The sequence below is a fragment of the Aptenodytes patagonicus genome, chromosome 2 (assembly GCF_965638725.1).
Source record: "Aptenodytes patagonicus chromosome 2, bAptPat1.pri.cur, whole genome shotgun sequence".
Lineage (NCBI taxonomy): Eukaryota > Metazoa > Chordata > Aves > Sphenisciformes > Spheniscidae > Aptenodytes > Aptenodytes patagonicus.
Window position 1 is genome coordinate 101,303,316 of NC_134950.1, and position 23,322 is coordinate 101,326,637.

Below are 23,322 nucleotides of genomic sequence, written 5' to 3' on the forward strand. Positions count from 1 at the left end.
AATCTTCCCCATAAAATAACTTTCAGGCTGGCCTCTATTACAGGCTGTTATTTTTTTGGTCTATATATTCACAGTTCACAAATAAGCTGAAGGCATAATTCAAAGATAGCTTTCCATCCCAATAGATTCAGTTACCTACATAAAGTTGAGTAACATACTCCTAACTTTGAAAGAAGTGTGGTCCAGGTTTAACGTTGTATGTGTTCTCCAGTAGGACAAATAGCGCACACCCAGCTTAAGGTCCTAGTTTCAACACTGTTTATGAGCTATTTGAGAAACACGATTTTCTCCCGCAACATGGAATGATCGCTCATAATCACTCCGCAATATTAGAGCTTGAGTAGCACATCATTCAACCACAGCCTTGCATATCTGGCAGATCCTCCACAGGGCCAGCTACAGCTAAGGTTTACAAAACGGTCACAATTATAATTCCATTTCACTCAGTCATAACTTTTGGAAGCATTTATATCTCAGGCTGATGTTTTCCAGGATTGACCTAAGCATGTTGCTTAAACTTTCCTTGAAAGGCTGAAGGTGGGGGGGAAGAGTTTTAACCCCATTTATAAGCACCTTTAGCAAAATGGCTTAAATAGGAGACCTGGCATATGTTGTGCAGAAATAGCGTCTTGACTTTTTTTGTTGTTGTTAATTGTCTTAATTTCACTGTTAGGGATATTTTTAAATTGCCTAGTGAGCAAGCTCATTTAAAGTAAAAAATCTTAAATCTTCAGGTATGCATTTAATACCAAATGCTGGCACTACACAAGTCGTTGGCAAAACTCCCACTTCCTTCAATGGAAATGTGATTTGGCCCTGAAAGGAGGGATATGTACATGTCTACTTAAATAAGTGTGCATTGATCACCACACATTATTTTATATCTTTCCTGCTGGAACCAACAGATTTCTCATCCTTGTACACTGATGATCTCCAGCGTCTTTTCTCCATTTTGTTTTTAATTTTAAACACAAGATAGGTAGGAAATGAACTGCAGAAAGGATACATAGGATGCAAATTTTATAAGAGACCACTGTTTGCTCTGGTTATATGGCACCCAGCAGAATAGAATCCTTGCCTATTAATTAGGCTCTTAGGTGCTTAAATAATACAAATAATTAACAGTAATGCCATCTTAATGCCGAGTTAAGGTATTTCATTAAAAAGTTAACATTGTTCCAGGAGCGTTAATCGAGCTGTCTTGCACATTTTCTTCTCTCTCTTGCCAATGTATATTTAATTCATTATTCTTCTCTATTAGCATACAACCAGTGCATACATTAGGCATACAAAATGTTCACTTATTGCTGCTTGAGTGATTTTAATTTTCAGATTTCCTTGAACATTTTTGCACCACTATTGCAACAGAGCACTAACCCTCGTTCCTCCTCCTTAAATTCTGTCATTTCTCTGTTGTGCCCTGCATCGGTTCACCATAAACTCTGCAATCTCTTTGCATGCTTTTATGCATTTTCACTCACTTACCATATGTGATACAAAATAAAGTTTGAAAACGGGGGGGTAAAAAGTGTTGTGAACAGTTTAAACAGAAGCATGTCCTTTAATCCAACCAGCGTTGATAGCTGCCTCTGATCAGATAATCCTCAAAGGCAAAACTCTAGCCTCAAGTTGCAACATGCAGGTCCTGTGAGCTCTGACTCAAAACACTTCAAAAACAAAGGGAAGGGCTAACAAAAATTAAAAACACAAGTTTGTTACTACGTCATGGCTGCAAAGGCAGTAGAGATGGAGGTGGCTCATTCAATAGTTCATTTGTATGCTGCTGTTGTCATGTTTTTACAAACTATTGTCACATTTTTGTCACGTGTCATATTTGACAGCAGACCATAAACCAAGAATTCTGTTAAATAAGTGATTCTCACTCAGGCATTAGCCCTGGCAGACACCTGCTGGGAGAAATAATGAAACCTCCATTTTGCAATCAACCACATTTTACTGCCTATTTTTGACACTTAATGGTTGTTAAATGTCAGCAGGTCACTGCAAATTTGTAATTTTAAGTGTCTGAGTACCCAAATAGAAGTCAGTTCTGAGATATTTTCTTTCCCCCTTGGTTAAATGCTTTTAAAGGAAGGGAAAAAAAATATCTGTATTAAAGCTTGGCAGCATTACAACCTGTTTGGAAAACATCTTTGGAAAGGTCCGAAAAATATTCCGAGGCAACATTTAAACCGAGGCTATCAATATCCGTAGTTGCACTACCTACAAAAATAAAGAGCAGGGAAAGGAGAAGATCCTGAAATCTGGAGATCGAGACCCCACATAGCATTTTTTTCCCTGGGTGAAATAAAGAGCTGGCAGGAGAAAAGTGGCAATATAAAGTCTCCCTGGAAAGCTCTCCGACAACCTACCTGCATCGTGCCTGACCGATGGATAAAGAGAGAGATCCAGAGCTCTGCAGTGTTAATTGAACAGGGGTTCAGATAAGCATAAAGGCAAACGGAGCATAAAGTTGTATACGGACACTAACAAGCAGCGGCAAAAGGCCAATGAAACCACAGCCCTTACCTATGAGTGGGAGTTCGTCCATGGTAATGCCCTGAGATTTGAGGTGCTTCTTGATACAGGCCAGCCGCTGCACGTTGGGTCCCCAGCGCCTGCCTAGCTTGTGTATGTGCTGAATCTGTGTCACAAACCGCATTTCATCATTTAGCTTGCACTCAGGTCTCCAGTCTGGAGGAGGAATCACCCTGCACATCCCATACTTCTCTACCTGAGCTCGGACTGACTCAATGTATATCAGTGGGTCATGAAATTCCTTGGTGGAGGGCCTAAGGATGGGAATCTCCCCCAGCATCCCCCACCCAGACTTACTACTGCCCTTTTCGTGCTTTCCCATTGAGTCTTGTGGCTTGTGCAAGGACTCCGCTTGAGAGGTAGAACGATTTTCACAGGAGGCATTTTCAGTTTTGCCATGTGCTTGTTTCCCTGGCGTACTCTTTCCAGCAGTGGCTCTTTTTGGCCTATTTCTTTCCAAACTCTTCTCTGGCACTTCCTTTTTAAGGTGTCCATTCAGCAAAGGCTTTTCTACGGCTGCCTTTTTGCTGGCAGCTTCTGCCAAGTTGACGGCCCCTTTCATTCTCTTGGTGGGCGAGTGTATTTTGTCTATGTGATTCGTCTCTTCCAGCCTCCTCTTGGAATTGCGCAGCCCCTCCCTTAACTGTCTCCCCACCTCCTTAGTGCATGTCTTTTGGTTCAACTTGCCATTGACTTTTACACCATTAACAGCGGTATTGTTAGACTTGGATGCTCCAAGGGATAGCACCTGTTTGCGGGTTTTTGCATTGCTACTTTCTATTTTCCCTGAGATTGTGTGGTTGACAGGTGAACTGGGTTTGTGGTGATTTAGTTTGGTTTCCTTGACCAGTTCTTTCTTGGCTTTGGTGTATGTGACAGTTCCCTTTGTCACTGTTGCAGTGTACTTCACAGTTTTGGACGGTGAAGGTCTGACTTCTCTCATCTTTTTGGCACTGGCTGCATTTGCACTCGGAGATGACATTCGAGTGATCCCGTTGACTTTAGAAACCTGCAGTGCCAGGAGCGTTGCAGGGGGAGCAGAAGGAAGGAAACAGAAAACAGAAAAGTAAATTAATAATGTTACTACTCAGCCATGGTGTCCCAGTTGCTGGACAACCATATTCTGCAGTCCTGACTCCTGGCCCTTTCGTACAATCTTCATACAACAGTTTTCACCCAGGCAAGAGGAGGGACTGGGCATTTATAATAAACAAATAAAACAGAAATAACTTTTTAAAAAACAAATTAAAAAGTCCCCAGAAAGCCAGTCTTGCTTTTGGAAGGTACGAAGCCTCTGGCATTAAGAAGGGTGAGGTCCCTTGCTTGCACTATCCCCTTCCTTGTCTGCCAGAAAGCCTGTTATGGTATCACAAAATGCAGGTAGTCTGATTTACAAACTAATACTTTCATTATCTCCTTTTCTGGCCCTCAGACACTATCTCTCTCCCACCCAACTTCCCTCAAGTGCACGCACAGCTTACTACTTCTTAGCAGGCAAACTAGCCAGCATATACTATCTACTCCAACTGGAATGGGCACATTTTGCAAAAAACACGCACTGAGATTCAAACCAACCTCCTGTCTATACATACATACATAAATATAAAAAGAGATACTGAACACATTATGCACCCAACAGATCAGGACAGCCATGAAGAATCCAGTCTGTCATACATATTAAATCTTGGGAGGCATCTTGTTGCTGAAGTCATTATTTGAAATAAAAAATTTATACAGTAGTTCAAAGGTGGATAAGGGAAGAGCAACTGACGTCATCTGCTTGGACTTGTGCAAAGCATTTGATACTGTCTCGCATGACATCCTTGTCTCTAAATTGGAGAGACATGGATTTGACGGATAGAACACTCTGTGTGGATAAGGAATTGGCTGGATGGTCGCACTCAAAGAGTTGCCGTCAACGGCTCGATGTCCAAGTAGAGACCAGTGACGAGTGGCATTCCTCAGGGGTCGGTATTGGGACTGGCACTGTTTAACATCTTTGCTGGTGACATGGACAATGGGATTGAGTGCACCCTCAGCAAGTTTGCTGACAACACCAAGCTGTGTGGTGCGGTAGACACGCTGGAGGGAAGGGATGCCATCCAGAAGGACCTTGACAGGTTTGAGAGCTGGGCCCGTGTGAACCTTGTGAAGTTCAACAAGGCCAAGTGCAAGGTCCTGCACATGGGTCGGGGCAATCCCAAGCCCAAATACAGGCTGGGCAGAGAATGGATTGAGAGCAGCCCTGAGAAGAAGGACTTGGGGGTGTTGGTTGATGAGAAGCTCAATGTGACCCGGCAACATACGCTTGCAGCCCAGAAAGCCAGCTGTATCCTGGGCTGTATCAAAAGAAGTGTGACCAGCAGGTTGAGGGAGGTGATTCTCCCATTCTACTCCGCTCTTGTGAGACCCCACTTGGAGTACTGCATTCAGCTCTGGGGCCCCCAACATAAGAAGGACATGGACCTCTTGGAGCAAGTCCAGAGGAGGGCCACGAAGATAATCAGAGGGCTGGAGCACCTCTCCTATGAAGACAGGCTGAGAGAGTTGGGGTTGGTTCAGCCTGGAGAAGAGAAGGCTCCGGGGAGACCTTATAGCAGCCTTCCAGTACCTGAAGGGGGCCTCAAGAAAGCTGGAGAGGGACTTTTAACAAGGGCATGTAGTGATAAGACAAGGGGTAATGGCTTTAAACTGAAAGAGCGTAGATTTAGATTAGATATAAGGAAGAAATTCTTCACTATGAGAGTGGTGAGGCACCGGAACAGGTTGCCCAGCGAAGTTGTGGATGCCCCATCCCTGGAAGTGTTCAAGGCCAGGTGGGATGGGGCTTTGAGCAACCTGGTCTAGTGGAAGGTGTCCCTCACCATGGCTGGGGAGTTGGAACTAGATGATCTTTAAGGTCCCTTCCAACCCAAACCATTCCATGATTCTATTTTTTTAAGTTTGATATCTGGGCAGTTTTGCTGACACACATTTTATTACATCATATTCATCACTAATGTGTCATTGCAACTTAGAACTGCTGGACCTCACTGCCTTCTGTTAGACATTTAAACCCAGCTATGAAACTAAAATTTATATTTTAACTATAAGGCGTGCTAAGCACTGAAAGTAACCTTCAGCTTTGAAGGGAATTGTGATGGCTCAGCACTGCCAAAGCTAAGCCCCACTACTAAGAAAATGAAGTTCAAGTTTAAACCTCAAACAAATTTCAGCATTTAAACAAATTTAAACATTGTCTTCTCACCTCCTTAAACTACTGTGAGTGCAGAAAAACACATCCAAAAATCAGGAACATTGATAAAAGTGCTCAAAGTGAAAGCATACAGTACAATCACCCCTCATCAGCACTCAGGTGAATAACACCATTGCTGCGAAGTTATAAGACTTCCCTGTGGGATTTCAAAATACTTAACAAATTAGTAAGCGTGGCAGCTTCTCTCAAATAAATGCAAGAATTGTAGTCACTTATAAAGTAGGGATAAAATGTTATAAAATAGGGATCAAATAGAGGCTGAAAAGATCATGCTATGGTCTTGTATTAAGTGACTTGCAGACGAGGAACTCGAACCTGGGGATTCTGCATACACACACATGTATGTGTATACACGCATTTACTGTGTGCATTTTCTCCTCTGTGCTCCAGAAGCTGGAGCAGGAGTAATGCCCTTTTAAAACCCATCCATATTCTTGTCCTTCCTGTGCTTCCAAGGTAGAAACACTTAAGGAAAATCCAGTTAACTGATGACATGAGTTTTACCTTGAGCTTTCCAAAGATGTATGAGATATCATCTGGAAAGCAAACACTTGCTAACAGAAATGCATTTAGCCATTTCCTTTGAAATTTAGGCAGTACTCTACATTTGAAATGGAGGCCTGGGTTTGACTTTTACAGCGCTTTTTCATGCCACACAGCAGACATGGGTAGAGAACTGCTGAGACATTGCCTCCTGCCTGCAGCAGTCAGAACAAGAGTTGAACATCTCTGGCTTTATAAATAGCCAGGAACATCGATTACAGATTTCATTTAGACTAATAGAGAAAAATTGATTGAGAACTGGGAGGGGAAGGTAATCTGGATGGCAGTGATCATGAAAGGAGTTTTCAATTCTAAGATGTGACAACAGTAGAGAAAGGACAACAGACTTCTGGAAAAAGAAAAAAAAAAACAAAACCAGAAAAACCCTCAAAAAACCACCTGCAAAAAACCAAAACCAAAGCAATTCGCACTCAAGAGGAAGGGCACAAAGCACAGGCCATTATGCCTGTTCACAAAGTTCTCTAATGAGTGGAAAATTAGAAAAGAATCACAGTAAAAAGTAGAAACACAATTATGTGACTAAGGGCAACTGTACAGGAACAACAAAAGCATGCATGGGTGAAATCAGAAGGGCCAAGGAGCTGAAGAAACTTCAGTTAGCCAAGGGACATAGAATGAAACAGAAAAAAAATGTATAAATACCTTAATAACACAACAACAACAAAGAACAGCAGAGATCAACCACCACACAAGGAAGGAAAACAACTGCAACAGTTTGGCTAAAGTGTTTGTGCTTCTTTTGCATTAGCCTTCACCAAAAGTACCACTGACTGAATACTTACCAGGTATATAACATCATCAATTGCAGCAAAAGAGCTAGGAAGGCAACCCCAGCAAGCTAAAGTGTACCTAGATGGCTTAGGGCACGGCTCCTGGAAATAAGTTGAGGGCAGGCAGAGTCTACCTAACTTCAAACCCTAAAATCATTCTGGAACATATCATCAAACAGTTAATTTGTAAACACACAAATAATAATAAGATGTTAAAAACAAAAAAATAATAAAAACAAAACAAACCCCCCCACCCATAGTTTTGCCAGAATAGCACATCAAGCTAATTTAATCATCTTCTGACAGACACCTGGCTGAGCAGGTAAAGGCTGAGCAGCACCTCCACTTCAGCAGGGCTCCAGTCACTGTCCCACATGATGTTCCATCAAGCAAGCTCCTGAGACACATCCTAGACATAATTACTCTAAAGTGGCTTCACAAGGGATTAAATAAAGTCATCCTCAAGAGAAGTTATCGTTGTCATAGTTCACTGCCATTCCGAGAGGGCATTTCAGGTGACTTTCTGCAGGGAATTGTCTTGGCCTCGGTTCTACCAAGTACTTCCTTCAGTAACAGATTATCGTAAAATTTGCCAGTGACACACACCTGGAAGGGACTGTAAGCACTCTGGAGACAAGGTCAAAATCAAAAGCAATCTTGAAGAACTTATTTTAGAACATTTCTATAATAAGACGAAATGCTATTTTTAGGAAGGACAAATCAAATACATGTAGGGGAGGAATAATATTTGGGGACCACAGTGAGCTGCAAAACGTGACGGTAGTACACAGCACACAAATCACTTTCTGAGACCTATTACTAAGAACGCCGGAAGCAAGGGATGGGAGCACAGGCTTTCCTATGCAGGGCTGGACCCAGAATCGGGCCCACACAGCAGGAAAAATTTAGACAGTGTCTAAAAGAACACAAAGTGCTCAGAAATTTGGAAAACATGATCTTTACTGAAAAGCCAAGGGAGCTGGGCTTATTTAGTCTGAAAGAGATGACTATGGGACAACTCTGTAACAGTCTTCCAATGCATAAATTGGAAAAGAGACAGTAAATGCTCTTTCCATATTCACTGGGAAAAGTGGGAGAAAAAAAACCCTTTAATTGTCTACATCGATGATCTGAGGCACAACTAGGAAAACTTTCTCATTAGCAGAAAAGGAAAATGCTGGAAGAAGCTGTCAATGGATGTTGTGGAGCCTCCTCTATAGGAGGTTTTCCAGAAGGTTTCAAGGAGGCCATAGCTATATTACTATGCTGTCAGGTACAGTCAAGACAACACCTCAGAGTGAGCAGTCAGGCTGTATAGAGGTACCTTGTCACTCCAGCCCTCCTATGATTTTTTCTGAAGAAGTTGTGACCAGAAGACTGAAGGGCCATCTGGGGCACTCCTTCAGCAAGGGGTGGTGACTCTCAGGGCCAAATCTTGAACTGAGCAGGTACATAAGATTTGGCTATCTAACCTCCAATCCTAGATTATAAGCACACTATTTTGAGGTTTTATTCAAACTTTGTGAAGTTATTCCAATGACAAACAGGTCCTGAAGTAGAGAACACTTGGCTTATGAGAATACCATAAGGAATTCACTTATTTCTTTCTGGTTGCTAACTAAGGAGACCCCACAAAAAAGAAGCACTGCTGAAAACTTCCTCAGGATGATCATCTTTCTAGAGCAGACACAGCGCGATGGTTTTAAAATGCTTCTCCCTCTTCCCTCCCCAAATGCCCACAGGTATCTTGAATGTTTTCAAAGAGGATAGCATAATGTTTAAGATACAGCAGTACTATATATAGACCAGAACAGACCATGCTTCAAATGGGAATAGGCTGCAACAAACATCTTCCAGCTGGAAACAAGTGGAACAAACAATGTGGTCATAGCCCACCATCAAAGCAACAGGTGGGTTCAGGATTTCACACTGACAATATGAAATTCTGGCTGGTCAGTCATCACCTACATGTTCCTGGTCTGTACTTGCCTCTGAGGACCCATCAGACGATTGAAACCAAAAGAAACAAGAAATTTTGGTAGGCATTTTCTTACCTTTCTACTGTTGATATGTCTCCCCCCAAACCAAACATACAGAGAGTCAGCCTAAAAATTTGGCCACACTGCCAGGTGCGCAGGTTCACCAAATGGGGGTCTATGCCACAGCTCCATCCCGAGGCAGTGCTTACACTGAGCGCATAAGAAAGAAGTCAATTTAATTCAAATAGTAACAAAGTGATTGACATTAGCCTTACATGACTCGAAGTCTTGAGCTAAAGGTGAAACTAGGGATACAAATAATCTTATCTTTGCTTTTCAGCTATCTTCTTAGTTTTGCTGACATATATTTGTCTTCAGACCACTCTTTTCTCCACTTTACTGGACACTTGCCTTACAGTAGAAGACAGTACAAAAGATTTTAAATTTTGTTGTCTTTTAAAAAGCAAACAGGACCAGCACGTAGTCTTGCAGAATTTGTTTGTTGTATTTGAACTGGTCTACATACACACCTCTGCATAGCACCTAGGATCCATCCTCCAGACACATACAGACACACACACACACTAAAGCCAACAAACAACTTGCTAGATAACAACCACAGTAATAACAGCAACATTAGGAATACCAACAACAGGTTTAGTCCCAAACAAATTCAAGTTATGCAACTGATCTCGAATTCATTCATAAAAATACTTCTGTGTTGATATGAGTTTTGCAGAACTAAATTACCATATTAGGCCGGGAGAGGGCCCCATTGAACTACATTTCCTTTGCCCACAATCCCTTTGAAGCAGGGGATTTGGGAAGATAGCAAGGGAGGAAGAAAGAGAGAGAGAGAGGGAACACGTGACAAGTGCAAGTGCACACCAGAAAAGGAAAGAAAGAATGAGAGGAAAAAAGAAAATCTCGGGTAATTTCTAGTGTTCTGCCTTTATTTTCTCTAAGACTGAACAAAACAAAAACACACACATAAATAAACCATGTAAATGCACGTGAACAAGGAGCAAAAACATACTGGAAGGAGGAGGAACGTGGCTGGCACCCTGGGCAAACAACTTTCCTTTTAGAAAATACTGAAAATGTCAACAAAGACTCAGGACAAGGGCAGGAAATTTAGCAATGTCACATAACTGGTAAATCTAAGGTTTTGCACAAAGCTAAGTCTCTGTCAGGCAAAACGCATAATCCACCTTTAATCAGTTACAGCCACATTTTCATTAAAATTGGTAAGAAAGTACTGATGTTACTGTGGACTGCAGAAGAAAATTTAAATGCCTAACCTTTTTAAAAAAAAGATCATTATCTCAACTTACAGCCCCCTTATTTTCTGAAGCTTGAGGACCACACTCTGTGAGGTGTCTGTGTGGCGTGACTATTGGTTGTACTGCATTGCTTTAGAATTTCTCTCCATTTTGCATAGCACAATTGAAAACTTCTAATACTCTACAAAGCAAAACCCACTTGGATCGTGGACAAAATTCTTCTACACCTGTCTTTTCCCTTCTCAGAACTACCTTCACAAGTGATGGCAGTTGACTTTCACAAGAATTTTAACCATTCATACTTTGATGATACAATTCTAAAGCATTTCACACAAGTGTTCGAGTGAGTTAAAAATAATTAAGTATGAAGTGCATTCTTACGTTTTGGGAAACTTGTTCAACATGAAGAGCTCATGGCAGAGCACGTCACAGCAAGGACCATAGGATGTTGGTAGTCACAAAAAAGAAAGCCGGAAGGATGCAAAAGAAGGCAGGCATTCAAGCTGATGACTAGATAAGCAAAAATTGACACAGGAATAAAGAATGGAAGTCTTACAGAGGTACAGAGAAATATACTGTAGATAGCCTTCAGGATCTCAAATTTGATTTAGAAGGTAATACAAATCCAGTGGAGGCATTTCAGGAGAAGCTAAACATCACTGAAGCACAGGGCACGGAAGATTTCCTCGGCAAGAGCACCACTGTTTTACTTTTCACCATTTTTAATTTCCAAGCCTATGACTGAGAGGTGCCATTTAAGGCCTCGACGGCCCTACAAGATGACAATTCCAGCTCCGCTGAAGCCCAAGCCAGCCTACTTAGAAGAAAAACCTTTAGCTGCCAGCAAATAAAGACTGCCTTTAATTGACCTGTTGAGAATTAACCATTGCAAAAAAAAAAAAAAAAAAAAGTGCAGCAAGCTTTCTGTACTGCATTGTCCTAGCGCAGGCACCCTGCTAACCCAGCCCCAGACTGAGGAGGACACTGACCAGGGATTTTGAAAGTCTTTTATAAAAACTCTTTGACAGTTGCTATTTTAGGAGCCCTTTGATCCAACCATCAAAAATAGACAGAGACGCATCCTGCCCAAATGCCAGTCACAAGCACCGAACGATTGGTCTGCTAAACTTCCACACCCAAATCCAAGTCAGGCTGAGACAAACCTCTTGCTGGATTTTTTTGCCAGTTTTCAACAAGGTAACACATTTCTCCCCACCTGGTATGCCCACCGTGAAGGAGGCAATATCCTGGAGCACCTTCTTTATGCAAATGTTGAGCAAAACATTTTTCCCAGACTCCGAGGTTTGTGTTGCCCACATGCAATACAGGACACTGAGCATAACGTCAGCTTCTCTACACCACCAGTGAGCCTCTAAGATAACCCGAGCAGACCAGCCGTACACAAAAGGAGTTCATTCTTCCACGTGCTGCCAGCCTTGGCACTGTCAGCAGAGAGGCCAACAAGAGTGCCAGTCAGAAAGGTTTAATAAACAGCAATGTGAACTTTATGCTTTCATACGTATACACTGGATAATATAAAGACAGTGTTGTAAAGCATGCTTTATCATACTGACTTCCTATGTAAGTATCACCTTTCTTTTTTCCTTCTTTCTCTCTTTCTCTTTCACTGAAAATTAACTCTCTGCTGTCTCCAGAGCATGCTTTTCAGGATTGCCATGTTCCTTCTGTGCCAGGCAGCGGAAAACAGAGCTAGCACCTTAAAAGTCTGCGTTTCCCATGTGTCCACAGTAGAGTACAATTCATTACCTGTTTCCTTAAGTCCTGAGCCGATCTATGAAGAGTGTGGTGGTTGTTAGCAGTGAGCCCTTTCGTAGAGGAGCCAGTGTTTGTAGTAGGATGGTGATTAGCAGCAGCCTGGTCTTTTCGGCTCTCAGCCTTATGTTCACTGTTCCTCTCCTTCCCTGGTGTGGCCTCTTTGCTTTTGTGTTTCTGAGCAGGTTCTTTCTCCTTCGATGATTTGCTGGACCCATTGAAAACTGAGAAGAGAGAAAATCAGACTATTAAGGAAAAAAAGAAAAAAAAATACATACAAGACCAAACTCTTCATTCAAAACAACCCAACTTTCTCTGCTGTCACTGTTGGATATTTAGTGAGAGTATTTTTTTATCTAAAGTAAAATTATTACAGAAATAGAAGCACTATTTTGCATGTTTCTTTATATGAACAGGTTTACTAAAGTATTTCCTTTGCTTGGTAACCCACATTATCTTAATATCTATCCAAATTAAAACATACAAGGTATATTACTGTTTTGATGGACCTAAATTTAGACTTATCAGTTTGATTTTTATTTATGACAGTTTTAATTAACTTTTTGCTGTTGCAGCGAAGGAATTCTAAACATAACCTAAGAAGAAAAAGGATTTATTTTTACATTAACGTAAAAGAAAGGAAACGTTTCATGAAAAAGCATGTTTCGTTTTCATCAATATCCAAACTGCTAAACCAAACTAACAGCAGTTTGCCTATAGCAGACAAGTTGCAAATAGAAAAAGGTACTTCTGCAAAGAAAGGAAAATACTAAAACCGTTTTAGAACATGTCGTATAAAGTAATGCTGGGACCTATGCTGAGCGCCCTAGCCTTCTGCTGAAGTGAAGGGATAAGAAAGCACAGAACAGAAAGCATATTTTTTGTACAACAAATATTATGCAAACATATACAAGTTTATCTCAGCAAGTTTTGTTCCTCTGCTGAATTTATTTAAGAATAGTCACTGCTCTTTTGTTGTCAGGGAACATGAAAAGCTGAGGTTTTCATGTGAAAGTCACATTTCTCTTTTTGGTTGGTTGTTTGTTAATCAAAAATGTGGTGAATTAATGTCAGTGCTGCTCCCTCTTCACTAGAAGCACTTGACAGAGGTCTGTGAGGCTTGTGATCCAACACCCACAAGGGCAAGTGCCCTCCTGCCTTCTCTACTCATCTACTCTTGTTTTTTACCCCTGCCTTTTTGCCATGGTTTAGGAAAGGACATAAATAAGAAAATTCATGAATACTTAATAGCACAAGTATCTAAAATAATATTTATTACACACAACACACACCATCTGTTTGGGAATTTTAACTAAATGAATTAAGTTATTGTTTTCTTGTGAAATGAAAGCCTTCTTTTGTCACTAAACATGAAATACCTACGATACATACCTTTTTATCTAAATTGTGAAGCTTAACTGTCTTTACAGATGTCCTGTAGTACTACGGTACTAGTAGCAGTTATAGTAATAATAATAATAAAGAACCAACAATCCTGCTGGACTGAAGAGGGGCATCTAAGCTGCTTTTGAGTAGACACCTACCTCCAAACCTCCCAAACAGCTATCTACCTTCCCACCACACCTCCAAAAGCTGAAACTCCAGCAAGCTATTGATGAATCTGTTATTCAGGTCACTTATCATATTCAGTCGGTTATCAGTGTTGAATTAGATTATGTAAAAAATAAAACATTGCAATTGCTCTTCCTCCTCTCTTCCTTCCCTCTTGCACAAAACAAGTAAGAGTGAGAGAAAAACCGTCGGCAGCGAAGTTACCGCAAATTCCCCTGTGGCTCCGTCACTCCTGAGCTCAGGTGCAACTGGCGCTGCCCCAGCCAGCCAAGGATTTCTCAGTGATTTCAGTGAAAGTCGCATAACCTCCATGTCTCATTTCCAGTGATGGAACTGATAATAATTGCCAACCCCTCTCAGGGAGTTCACGACAATACATTTATCCTCCTTTGTAAGGAGTTCTCACATCAGATGGAAGGCGCTACAGACGCATGAAGCACGACTATTTATTTTTAATAAGACATGGCACAAACAACCGATGGCAGCTTCGTTAATATGTATTTCATCACTGCGGGTGATATTTTCCTTCGGAGGGAACAAATTGTATATACTGATCTGCTCACACAGAAACGTTAAGTCAGAGAGATTAGTTTTCTGTATTCAGTTGCCACTTTATAAACCGAAAATTACTAAAACAGAAAACACAGCCAAAAAGCCAAATTGTGCACTTTTATGGTTCACCAAAAAAACCCCGCAGTGAACATGAGACAAGGTATATTTTATATGCAACAGCTCATTAATTTTAAGCGTCGTGGGAACCCTGCCAGTTTTACCCTCTGAGTAATTATCTTTTGTCTTAATTTGTAAGATTCTTGAAAGGGGGAAGAGAGAAATGCGAGAGAAAAAATGTTGAGTCTCACAGGAAAAGCTTAAAAAGCTTAAAGCCTGAGAACACAATAAAAAGGGAGAGGCGTAGATGCAAAACAGTCCTAGTCAAGCTGTCTCTAGTTAAACAGTAGACGGTATCAATTCCTATAAAATCAGTGTTTGTTTCTTCCAACACCTAGAACATTGTTATATCCAGCTAGATAGGTATACAAGCCTTTCTGCAATAGTAAGTTCTGCAAAATTCACAAACATATTATGTGAACAAGTATCAAAATGTTAACTTGATTAATTACAAAACACTATCACAAGCCAAGCATTTAAGGGGAAAAAGCAAATCCCCTGGACTATGATTTTGATCCCATCTGAGTAAAAATGTAGAAGTTATTTAGACTTAGAGAGTACAATACAGGATTAAACTCTGGCCCTAATAGGTAGTAAGACAGTTCAGTGAAAAGATGAAATCACCAGGAAAGACGAAAAAAAAACCCCAAGAAATTTCATTGTTGAAGAATAACTGATAATAAGACAGAAACACCCACTTCTCAAAGGAAAGAAAACCAATAACCCCCCCAAAACCCCCAAAACTCTGCATTAAATATTACTGAGCCCAAATCTGATTTAACAATAAAATGATTACTAATTCTTTTGTGTCTTCTTATGTAGCAAATTGCATTCTCCTTCATGTCTGCCAGCTCTTCAATATTTCTGAGGCATTCAGAAAAGCAGAAAAGGTGTACCTTATGCTTTACTAAGCCCACCTATAGGTATGTCCCAGCTACAATCTCCCATCCTAGAGATAACTCTGATACACGCAGTATCCGATGTTCAGCTCCCAGTTATTTTTTTTTTCACTCATGAAAGAGCAGTCAATAAAGGTTTCATCCTTGAAGCAATAATTTCATTAAAAAACAAAGACAGAAAAAAAAGCCCAACCCACACAAGTGGTGAAACTCACATTATTAAAGCAGAAATCTTTTGTAGTCTTGAATTATGATTATTTTATGCTACCTTAACCAGCTCTGTATTTCCAGAACAGCTTTTAGCTAAAGTTAAGAGCACTACTAACAAATAATTAAAAGTGCAAGTAAATTATTAGTGTTCAGACACTTCAAATAGAATAAATGGATATCCTTTTATCCATATCTATCTGAATGCTCATTCTCAAAATGCCGCGTCCTCCAAAGCAATTATTATTATTATTAAGCTGAAACAGTAAGAGTCCCAGAGTGAAGTACTTGTGAATCTTTTGGTTAGCAGTGATGATCAAATGCAAAGAAACTGAACCACTACATTCAAAACTTGCAAGCACTGGGGGTTTTTTAACCACTGATATAATTTATGGCAGCAGAGCAAAACCTTATGGCAGGCGTGATCCCCACAGATGCATCACAGCGCTCTCTGTATCAGGGGAACTGGACCCTGGGCACCAATATCCACCTAGGATCCCATACAGGGACTTTGGGGTATCTCATTTGAAACTGTGATAAAGAATCCCTACACAAACCAATGCAAACTATGCATGTACTAGGTGCAGCTATAATAATGGCTAAAAAAATTTTTGATCAAGTAAAGCCACAGATGTGCTCAATTACTACAGATTAACTAAGCATTTACTACAGGAATTGACACTGTAGTGAGCTATAAACATTTATTGTGTTTTCAGCAATTTTCTGAAGTATTCCTACAAATTAATTTGCGCACAAATATTTTATAGGATACATGGAGCCAGCTATACAGAAACCAATTTACAATACGTACAATAATCAGGCTTTCAATGTATAAGCAGCAGAATTACTGGACTGGGTTTAGCCAACTGCTGACTCCATGGGCAAAGCTTTCTCTCCCAAGCCCTCCTGGAGATTATTCCTGCACCAGATATGCTTTATAATTGAGATAACGGGGGAGTCCGTTGCAGGGACAGCAGAGTACTGATGTATGAACCCTTTTGCTTTATGCCAGTGTCTGGAAGATAAAGGCAGGGACCATACATGTACACATATGCCACATGTTGCAGAGCTCATGCCGCGTAAAGCAAGCGATTGCGCATTCATAAAACTATCCAAAACAAAGAGGGAAGGTAAGAGTGAAAGGGAGAAGTTTTGGTTTTAGAAGAAAAGGAAGCCTTGCCAATGTTGTGAACCCGAGCCAGCTATTCCAATGCAAACCTCATGTTGTTACATGTTTGGGAAGAGATGTAATATTAATCAACTTTCTGGCATTAAGTATCCGTTACTGTACAAAAACATTCTTTCTCTGGCTTTAATTCAGTTTTAAGTCACTGTGAAAACATTTATGTGGCTCTCAAACTGCCTTAAAGGACACAGGCAGTAATTCTTTTCCCTTCCCAGAGGAACTAAAACAATGATCTACTTCCATAAAACAGAGTATTTTAATACTGCCGATTGTTTTCCTGAAGTGTTGGGTATGTTCAGACTTCTATAAACTATTTGCAGAGATAGAAGCTGTCTTCTGGAACCCCCCAACACGATCTACCTACTCAGGGTCAGCGGCAAAGGCGTATTTCAGGAGAAAAGAACACCACAACATCGTATGAAAACATGCGGTACTGCTGTTTCCGCATTTCTCCAGCCCTAACCCAATGCTATGCAATTTGTCAGCGGACAACTCCGCAACAAAATTTCCATAGCTGCATGCTAACAGAAGTCAAAACAGGAGAACCATAGCAGATAACACTGAATTTCTTTTTGACACTATCAATAACACAGCTCAAAACCCTATGCGCACAGGAATATATTGGGCCATTGAGAGGAGCGTTATTGGTATGAGACACCATGCCACTGTTTGCAAAAATTCAATACCAAGTGTCTCATCTTAGCACAAATTCATTACTCTCACCTAACCATTACGACACAAACAACATCAAAAGGGTCACTCGCTAAGCAGCAAGTCCATTCAAGAAGTGTCTATCTGTTATCACAAGTCTCTCACCAGGATAACAATTCAATTTTTTTTGAGCAACTTCCAGCTCCCCTATTCTTCTCCACAGGTCATATATCTAGCTACTGAAAATCCGCAAATCCCCAAATGTGTTGTGCCTGATTTGCATATTTAAATATGTAAATTACTGCAAACCGGGTAATTTTCATGTTACATATTTTTGCAGAAAAATTAAATGTGCAAAAATGTTTATTGCAACAATTACTGGTTCCATGGTATTTCAACAAAAGGCTGTAAATCATCAAAATAATTGCCTACCCATTAACTATTGTAGCACTCTGCCTGAAATTTTCTCATTCTGCATTTGAGCTGGATGCAGAAAATATTTTTCTTCTAGATGTTTACCTCTTCAGGATTAATTTCACTGAAAAAGATGCATGAGCCTAAGACTCTGTCTTATGTACCCACCCACAAATACCGGATTTAGATAAAACCAAAACTAAAAACGGAATTGCAATCACAAATTAGAATTTTTTCACAACACTCTCAAACGGTAACATATGTAAAAGATATGCCATTTAAGCTCAAGATGTACAAACACTGCGTTGAACTATATCTTGAAATAAGAAAAAAAAAAATCTACAATCTTTTCCTGCATCATCTTTGTTACTATGCATGTAAGGAAATTACTCCGCTAAATTATCCACTGCAAATTGAGAAGCGAAACATTCTTCTGTTTTTCTGGTAAGCGAGGAAGACAGGACTAAAGCAGAGTATAGTATTTCTAGTGATGCCTGCTTACTACGCACTACTGCCAGATCTGTTTTGAAATTTGAGCCCCAAGAAAAAAGGTGTCCACACAATTTTCTCCCCTGCTCATTTCAGGCAGAAGGCATGCAGAGCAGTTTTTTTCTGACCATGTTAACAAAACACAGCACGGACCAGTAACCGTTTCTGACTCAGTAGGTTTTCTGACACACTGGAGCTGGTTTGCTCCAGCTAAGGAAACAAGACTCTCCTGTATGAAGAAGTCTGCTTGCAAATAATGATGGTTAACCCTGTTTTCCTAAACATAAATTAGAACTTAATTGTTCATCTCAGGCATCCGAGGACAAACACGACATTCCCAGGTATGCAGGCCCTGATGTGCACTTCTCTCCACCTTTGAACTGCTGTGCTGGTGTGAGAAATACCTAATCCTGTAATCATCCTTCTTGAGGAAATTAGCCAACCATTATTAGAGGAACCGTAGCCTGCTGCGTGCAATTTCAAAGTTGTCTATGCAACTGTATCTGTGTATGCTGCTTCTCCTGAGGCCCTTTTCCAGTCCACAAGCCCTTTCAAGTAGAGTAACGCCTATCCCCTTTTGCTCTTGTGATGGGACCGATAACCCAACAACTCCCTAACTGCATCTTCCAGCTCCACATCCCAGCATGCCTAACACTTGGCACCTGCAAACATTTTCCTTCAGGAGCCTGCAGAGAAAACCTGTGCCACAGAATGAAATCAAAGTAGGATTTATTTACTTGTGAGGAATTCAAAGAATTAGTTTTCAAGAAATGGAGACCTAGGCCTACCCTCTTACCTACAACTTGGAATTTCCTCCGAGCAGCAGGGAGATGTAATTTGGACTCGGTACCTCCCTGTCCCCCAGGGAAATGGAGTACAGCTCGCTTGCAGAGAACCTGCTTTCCCTGCACGTCAGCCTGCAGCAGCTGATGACTGATGCCCTCCTCCCTTTGCATAAGGTCAATTTTCTAATAGATCAATGTCTCTCCATCTCCTCCTCCGTGTTGGCAAGATGCCCTGTCATCCAGGCTGTGGTTGAGAAGTTTCTCCCCACACCTGGAAGCTAACACTGAAGAAAAAACACATTGTTTAAGCCAATGCTCCTGCCTGCTTCTTCCACCAAATTCCTTGCATTCAAAGCCATGTAATAGTCTCAGATACACTAATGGTCATCTGAGATGCATACAAAATGCAAGCTGGAAAATAAGCATATCCATCTGAGCAGCACGCAGGCGTCCTGTGGCTGGGCGTTCTGGATCTAAACACCGAGAATTATGGGGTTCCTACACCCACACTCAAAAGGGTCAGTAACAGGGCTGCAATCACAACACAGTCATCCGAACCTCTGCTCTATCAGCTGCAATATGCAGCACCGTATCATCCCTAATTTTCCATATGTTAATTCTGAAATTCACCACAAACTTACCTAGAAGGTCTGAAATTGAAAGGGAACTACGTGCTTTACAAAGATGAAATCCTTGACTGAAACAGCAATAGGGATTTCTCTATTCCAACTGAATGAATGTTCATATGGTTTCTTAGCTGGGAAAATATCCTTCTCAAGTCAGTAGCTATATGGAGACCAAGTGATTCAGTTGATTAGTTTCTGGCCTTTCACCATTTTAACCCCGCTATAAATCCTAACTCAATTATTAAACTCATTCTGATTAGGACCAAAATTCCACATCAAGTTTTAGAAAGCTTCTAAAATCTCCCCCTCCTCAAAAGACACATATAATTAAAAGCACAAACCTCTGCCAATTTTATTGCTGAATTTGTCAGAAAAGTTATCAATGGTATTTTGCGGAAGAGGTAAGACTCCTGGGGTCTTCTCTGACCTGAATTAATCTATGACATGTACAGTGAGATCATACCTTAATCCATAAGCAAGTGAGAATCACTCACACATTTTACTCTACATTACAAGAGAACAGTTCTCTTGCAAACAAAACCTGAAAGTCTTTAGACGGTATCTTCTCTTAGTGACAGTTGTTCATTCTAAGTTTAAGCACGCTGAAAAAGACAGTAATGGGAAGAGTTACATGCAGAACACCCCACACAACACGAGAGATACCTAGCCAGAACTAATACTAGTTTCTAACCACAAAGACATCCAAGCCTTTATCTGCTCCTAACTTATCTTAACATATGTCAGACCCAGCCTAATCAGCTGCAGTTTGGCAATGACATGAAACCAATTTTTAAGAGCACGGCTCTACCATTTTCCCTCGTGGCAACCACAGCAATATCTTAGAAAACAGTTTAACCACAAGACTATCACTGCCTGCACTAAGATACTGCACAAAGGAAAGACTTGCACATTGCTACATATTCCTTTTCCACACTCCCATGAATGTGGCGGATAAACACTTCTCCTGCCAAACATTTTGCTTCGCTCTTTAACAGTTGGATATGTGTGCAGCACATCAGAAGTACTAATAAAGGAGGATGAAAAGGCACAGGTAACAATCTGATGCTTTAAGTATATCTATGTAAGCAGTAAGGTTGGAAGGCAATAAGTCAGTTGAGCTAATGACTTCAATTCGTGCAGCAAGCTACGCCACGTTATACGTGCTTCTTATTCATACTTAGGCATCTTCAGCTGAGTTAGCTGTCCCAAAAGGTGGCTCAACAGGCTAGGTTATAATAAATAGTTTGGTGTGCAACCCTAATAACGCCCCATATTGGCGTCAGAAGAGGATATTGACAAATGACTTCGCCCAGGAAAGTTGTTCTGGCCCCCATTTAGTAGAAAGCAATCATTTGACACTGTCTAATGACATTAATCAAGCTCTGAACCTTTATTGTTGTATGTCATAGCAAATGCTTAGCATTTTCAGGTCCAAAGTGCTTGACTACACATTGTATATTAAAAAACAAAAGACTTTAATTCATTAAAAATAGACTCTCACGCTAGATTAAGTTCATTTGCTGCACCCGTCCCTGGTCTGCCTTTGTGTGTGGTCTCATTTAAAACAGACACACATGAACCAGAACCTACTTTATTCACAGGAAACAAAAATACTATTGGCTGTCAACCAAAATAACAGACACTGAAAAATGGGAATACCCCTGGGTAAGGAAATTTTAATTAAAAAAAAAAAAAAAGAAGAAGAAGAAGAAGAAGAAAAAGAAGAAAAGAAATGACAATGACGAAGAAGAAGAAGCTGCCTTCTCTGGGAATTCCTGTTTCATCACCTTTGTCAAAACATCTCACATTGTCTCCTATGTATTTCATAAAGGTCTTTTGCAGATCTATTAAAGCAGCAGCTTCATTTATGCTCACTCTGATCTATATTGATAAAGATTACGAAGCCATTAGATGGCTCATTAAGTTTGTCTTTACTTACCCCCAATTAAGATTTCAGGTGTCTCTGGTTTTGAGCTAATTTCAAAGTGGCTGCCATCTGGGACATTCTTAAGGAACACAATTGGCTCCTTTTGTAATGATATATCACATCTAAAACTCTAAGGCAGCAGTTCTATTACGTGCAATCTCATTTTCCATATGTAGGGTTTTGTGCCTATTGTTTTGGGGGGGTTATTTAGAAATCAATCCAAAGTGCCAAGTTTTGATCCATGGCTTTTACAGCATTAAAGCTCCTGCTCACAGCTGACAGTTGAAATGCTATTAGGCATAATGTCCCCTTGCACTTCTCCACAAAAAGAGACTTTTGAGCTTGGGTGTGCAATAAAAAACAGATTCAGACGTAGTCATGAAAAATAATTTTGGTATATGTAACAAGGGCGTCCTTTACAGAAAAATCCCTTTTGAAAAGCAGAGATGAGGACCAGCACAGTGAAGTAACTGGAATCTACTAATCTCTTCTTCGGAGAAGAGAGTAGCATGAAAGAGCAAAAAAAAGGCAGGCACAGGTCACACCCATCTCTCAAAAAGTGCGCTGTAGAAAGACCTTCCTCTCAGTCCTCCTACTAAGAGGAGGAGAGCTGAATGGGCAATCACCAGAAGGAAACTAATGGTAAACTAACAGTAAACTAATACTGAGGAAGGGAACGGAGAGCACAGGCTCCATTTTGAAATTATGTCAGGCAGAGAGAGCAGAGAACTGTTATGATACAAGAGCACTTGCTGGAGAGAGAACCACATCGCACAGGACTTTGGCAGTGGAGCATTACAGCAGGCTCAGAAAATTTTCAGCGTGGCTTTTAAGTCTTCCATTTTACACTAGATGATGTTGCAACATACACGGATCCATTTATCAAGATACGGCACGAGGACATCGTGACAGAAATACTATGTAATGAATGCAGCTTTTGTTGATTTTCAAAGAAATAACTGACTTGAAAAAGCTTCTTCGAGAAAATCTTTCAATCAACAACATGAATGCAGTATCTTAACCTACTGCAATTGTGGTATCAATATTGCATGTGAGAAATTAAGTGTTGCCCCATCACACGTTTTGATAACACTTATGAATGCTTATATTTAACTTTGATAAAATAAAATCATTCTAGATTAAACATCAGTCTCAAAAAAGCCAGAGAGAGAGTGACTCTGTGTGTCTATACATATATGTGTGTGTATAACTCCAGCGTGTGTGTGTGTGTGTGTGTGTATATATGTATAATTCCAGTCCTGCAGTTATAGTTCTGCCACAGACGGACTTCAGATTGTCATGAGAAACAGGTTAAAGCAGAAGATGCTAACACTACATTTCGCTCCATTTTCCCATTATGGCCTGTATCCTTTTTCACTCAGATCCAGAAGGATGGACAAGGATTAAGCATATTCAGCTCAAATTTCTTTACTAGGCAGTGCAGGAGAACAGCACTATTTAGAACCTACCTTGCCCATTTGGTACATGTTTATGCGTTTTTCCTTTCCTGGGGGTTGACTGGCATGATGATGAAGCATTGTTTGTGGCTGTTTTTGTGTCCTCTGTCTCCTCCTCCTCCTCCTCTTCATCCTCGTCATCCTGAGAGCTTCCAAAATATACCATGTTGCTGGGCAGGGCTGGAGAACCTGATCATTATAAAGAAATGGCTCATTAGCATCATTACATTCACTTACTGCACTAACTATATTGATCATAACCTACTTTAGTGTTATG

At 40.6% G+C, this 23,322-nt stretch overlaps 1 protein-coding gene across 1 annotated transcript in view; it reads right to left on the reverse strand.

Annotated features, from left to right (window-relative positions):
• The window catches only part of JARID2 (jumonji and AT-rich interaction domain containing 2), a 234,870-nt gene that overhangs the window by 28,785 nt on the left and 182,763 nt on the right, over window positions 1-23,322 (reverse strand). The window contains exons 5-7 of the mRNA XM_076330593.1: window positions 23,058-23,234; window positions 12,158-12,387; window positions 2,530-3,547 (exon numbers count right to left, since the gene is read on the reverse strand). Of these exons, the coding sequence (XP_076186708.1) occupies window positions 2,530-3,547; window positions 12,158-12,387; window positions 23,058-23,234 (1,425 nt within the window). The remainder of the gene's footprint in view (window positions 1-2,529; window positions 3,548-12,157; window positions 12,388-23,057; window positions 23,235-23,322) is intronic.